Source organism: Formica exsecta, unplaced genomic scaffold (assembly GCF_003651465.1).
Source record: "Formica exsecta isolate Colony F162 unplaced genomic scaffold, ASM365146v1 scaffold38, whole genome shotgun sequence".
In the NCBI taxonomy this organism is placed as follows: domain Eukaryota; kingdom Metazoa; phylum Arthropoda; class Insecta; order Hymenoptera; family Formicidae; genus Formica; species Formica exsecta.
Genome location: NW_021851042.1, coordinates 1 through 3,403, shown reverse-complemented (window position 1 = coordinate 3,403; position 3,403 = coordinate 1). Strand labels below are relative to the sequence as shown.

At 40.8% G+C, this 3,403-nt stretch overlaps 1 protein-coding gene across 6 annotated transcripts in view; it reads right to left on the bottom strand.

Moving 5' to 3' along the window:
• Positions 1-3,035, bottom strand: part of LOC115239376 (protein lingerer) — a 13,927-nt gene extending 10,892 nt beyond the window's left edge. For 4 of the 6 annotated variants that reach the window (XM_029813864.1, XM_029813869.1, XM_029813868.1 and 1 more), the window contains exons 1-4: positions 2,867-3,035; positions 1,209-1,390; positions 527-890; positions 81-335 (exon numbers count right to left, since the gene is read on the bottom strand). In XM_029813864.1, the coding sequence (XP_029669724.1) occupies positions 81-335; positions 527-890; positions 1,209-1,331 (742 nt within the window). In that variant the 5' untranslated portion in view covers positions 1,332-1,390; positions 2,867-3,035. The other 2 variants (XM_029813865.1, XM_029813866.1) reach the window with 2 other exon arrangements.
• Between the last annotated feature and the right edge of the window lie 368 nt (positions 3,036-3,403).

Here is a 3,403-nt window from a genome sequence, read left to right as displayed (position 1 = left end):
ATATATAAAATCGTTTAACTATAACATATAGTTATAATTTGCGTGCGAGACAATTTTGATCATTGTAGATTAAGACTCACCCATTTTTGGTTCCTGAATACTCTGCTGCTGCTCCTCACCTGTCCAGGTGTCAATCGGTCGATTAAAACTATGAGCGACCGAGCCAGACGCCGGGTCGTTGCGGTTCGCAAATGTCCTTGGACCAAGACCTCTACCACCGCCACGACCTCCACGACCTGATCTTCCGGGTCCACCCCTGCCTCTTCTGCTATAGCTGCCGTCGCGAACACCGTCCTCCATGTTCCTCTCATTCTCCTTGTTTTCTCGCCCGCGCCCTATATTTCCCAATAAAATATTTTACAAAAATTATTATTTATAAAATAACAGCGTAAAAATTTCTCCGTACTGCTATTAACTTAAAATCTCGCGCTATAAACATCTAAGAAAGAAGATACATGCATACATGCATGTGTGTTTATTCCTAAATAATTAAATAATAATGGAATCGAAAAAGAGATCAACCAACATCCACGATTGTCGTGATTAGCACGACCTCGCATACGTGGAGCACCGCCACCCCGTTGATTACGTCGTTCCTCCCAATCACCACTGTCGTCCTGACCACCAGACTGATCCGCATTCTGTTTTGAACCGCTAGGCTGGCGCGGCTTCTTCTTTTTAACTTCCCATTCTGTTTTCACTCCTTCCAGAAGATCGTTGACAGCGCGATCCAAATCTCCGTCGCTATCATGCAAAGCCATGATCACTTCGTCTTCCGAACGTCGAGTCATATCCATGACCTGCTTGATACGTTCCTTCAGGACAGGATCCTCACCTCCCGCCATTCTGGTGTCGATGATTTGTGCGTGCCGGATCTGATTAGTGTTTTGCTATATAACAATCGTTAGAAACAATTTTCCTTAAAATGTTATTTTGATAATTTTATGAATGTTATAATACATATTCAATCCATCCTCTTAATATCTTATCTAACAGTCATTTAATCAAATAGATAAAACCAAATAAATAAAATATTTTGTTACAAAGCAGAGTTATTTTTTTTTATCAAAGGTATCAATCAGGTATCTACAGTGCATAGCTCAGATATTTCTTATCAGAAACTATTATAAATCCTAATCGTTAGACATGTTGTATATGTTTTTATAGACATTAGATAATGCAAGGTAGATGAAAGAGTTTGTATCAACCTGAGCCTTGTCATGTTTTGTCGAATCTGATTTAGCTTGATGATGATCTGATTTGCCGTGTTGTGATTTGTTTTTATTGGCGCCTCTTCCACCAGAGGACACCATAGATTTGTTTGAACTCATTGCCAACTGAAACCTCACGCTCTCACGGTATCACACTATGTACACTCTCTATTTACAGTCTGAAACACAGAATATATTTGCTATTACATATATACAATCTATATCGTTGAAAATTAATTATTAGATTTTCGATAAGCATTGTAACAAAAAATGCAGACAAGTGATATATTAATTAGAATCTGAATATATAGTAAGCATCTTGTCCTGTACAAAACAAACTAGAACTTTTGAAATACAAATGATATCGTAAACCAATTGAGTGGTATTTGCAAATATTCCACAAATACTCTTCTAAAACTCCTAACAATATTAGTTATTTACTTTTACATCCTTTTTAATAGTATTTTACAATTTGAATTAATTTTGTTTTCATATAAGTTATATATATATAATATATATGTTACTAAAAATTAATTTCTTTTTAAGAGCTTATAAAATGTATCTTGTGAGACAAAGAGTTGTCATGAAAAACACATTATCACTGATATTAGAAACGAAGTAAACTAATTATTGAAAATCTGAAAACCTGTGTATTAAACAAAAAAATAAAAAAGATATTACTATTAATATTGCTGTCAAAAATTTTCAGATTGATAATTATGTATAAAGTGGATCCTTTTGTGCACATAGATAAATAGAAAAATACACACGGAGGCTCATGAGAAACTAAGGCTCTACTAAAGGTTAGGATCATTTAATAACGATAAACGGAAGATATGAAGAACCCATTTAGAGGAACGATGACGAAAGTTAAACGGAATGTATTATTATCGCCACGACGATTTACTGCGATAGAGAACGACTCTGCCTAGCTTTCTTTTGTCGATACATGGAAGGATGCGCAAATAGAGGTTTCCACGAAGTGTTTCGTAAGTCCCCCAGGACAATCGTGTCGAGGGATCCACGCGGGAAACCCGCAGCCGTCGATCTTCGAGAGGAATTTCCGCAAGAAAATTTCAACGTGGGATCCGATCATGGCAAAAGAGATAGAAAGAAAGAAAGAAAGAAAGAGAAAGAGAGGGAGGGAGAGAGAGAGAGAGAGAGAAAAAAGGAATACTTTGTCGGGCGCGTCGTCGGCCGCTCGCACGCCGTTTATTGCACGGATACGAGAAGGTCCGAATGTGCGAAGAGAAGACAAGAGCGAGTAGAGACGAGAGAGAGTCCAGGCTCTCTCGCGCTGGAGTTCTTGACGCGAGCGCGGGCGCGCGATTTCCTCGAGCGAGGATACTTTTTCACAGGGCCATGTGCACGGCAGACGCCATTTCTGGTTGGCGAGAGGAAGGCTTGTCAACCATCGTCGCGGCGGTGCATCGATGGATTCCCGAAACGGGGGTCTCGGAATGGCCGAGCCGAGAAAGGACGATCGCTTTGCTTGGGTAAACTCACACGGTTATTACTCGTGGACGTGGTGTGCGCGTGCTTCGGTCGGTGGGCGCGACGGGGTGCAGAAGCGTTTACGGGACTCACGGCACCTCGGCGCTTGGGGCCGTGGCGCGCGTAAAACTACAAGAAAAAACAATGAATTCGCCTCGTACCTGCGTTAATGCGCTCAAAACGCAGCTCGGTCACGTGACCGCGGGTTCCCCCCTTCCCTGATGCACCAGGCACCTAACCAGCGCCTAAACAGCGCACCGCTTCCTCGCTCTTTATCGGAGGTTCTATATGCGCAACCTAATGTCCATCAGGCCTGGTAACCTGAAGCGAACTGAACGCGCCACGTTTCACGTTTCACTGCCTGCCCTGTCGCGGGCAACGTCCGGAAGTGCCCCGGAAGTTGCATAGAAATACCATAGAAATACCATAGAAATTGAATTTATATAGGCTGTGTTCCAAAATTCAGTACTGGAAATCTATAGTTTACGTTACGTATATTATATAGATTTCCAGTACTCTCTTTCTGGCAGAGAATTTTGGAACACGGTTATAATTACATACATAGTAGAATTCTTTGATTATATATATAAAGATATAGAGTTGCTGTACTTTTTTTCTCTCTTTTACGTCCGTTGTCCAAAATAAAAATGACACATTGACTACGTTTACACGTCACCCCTAATCGGGTTTAATAACAT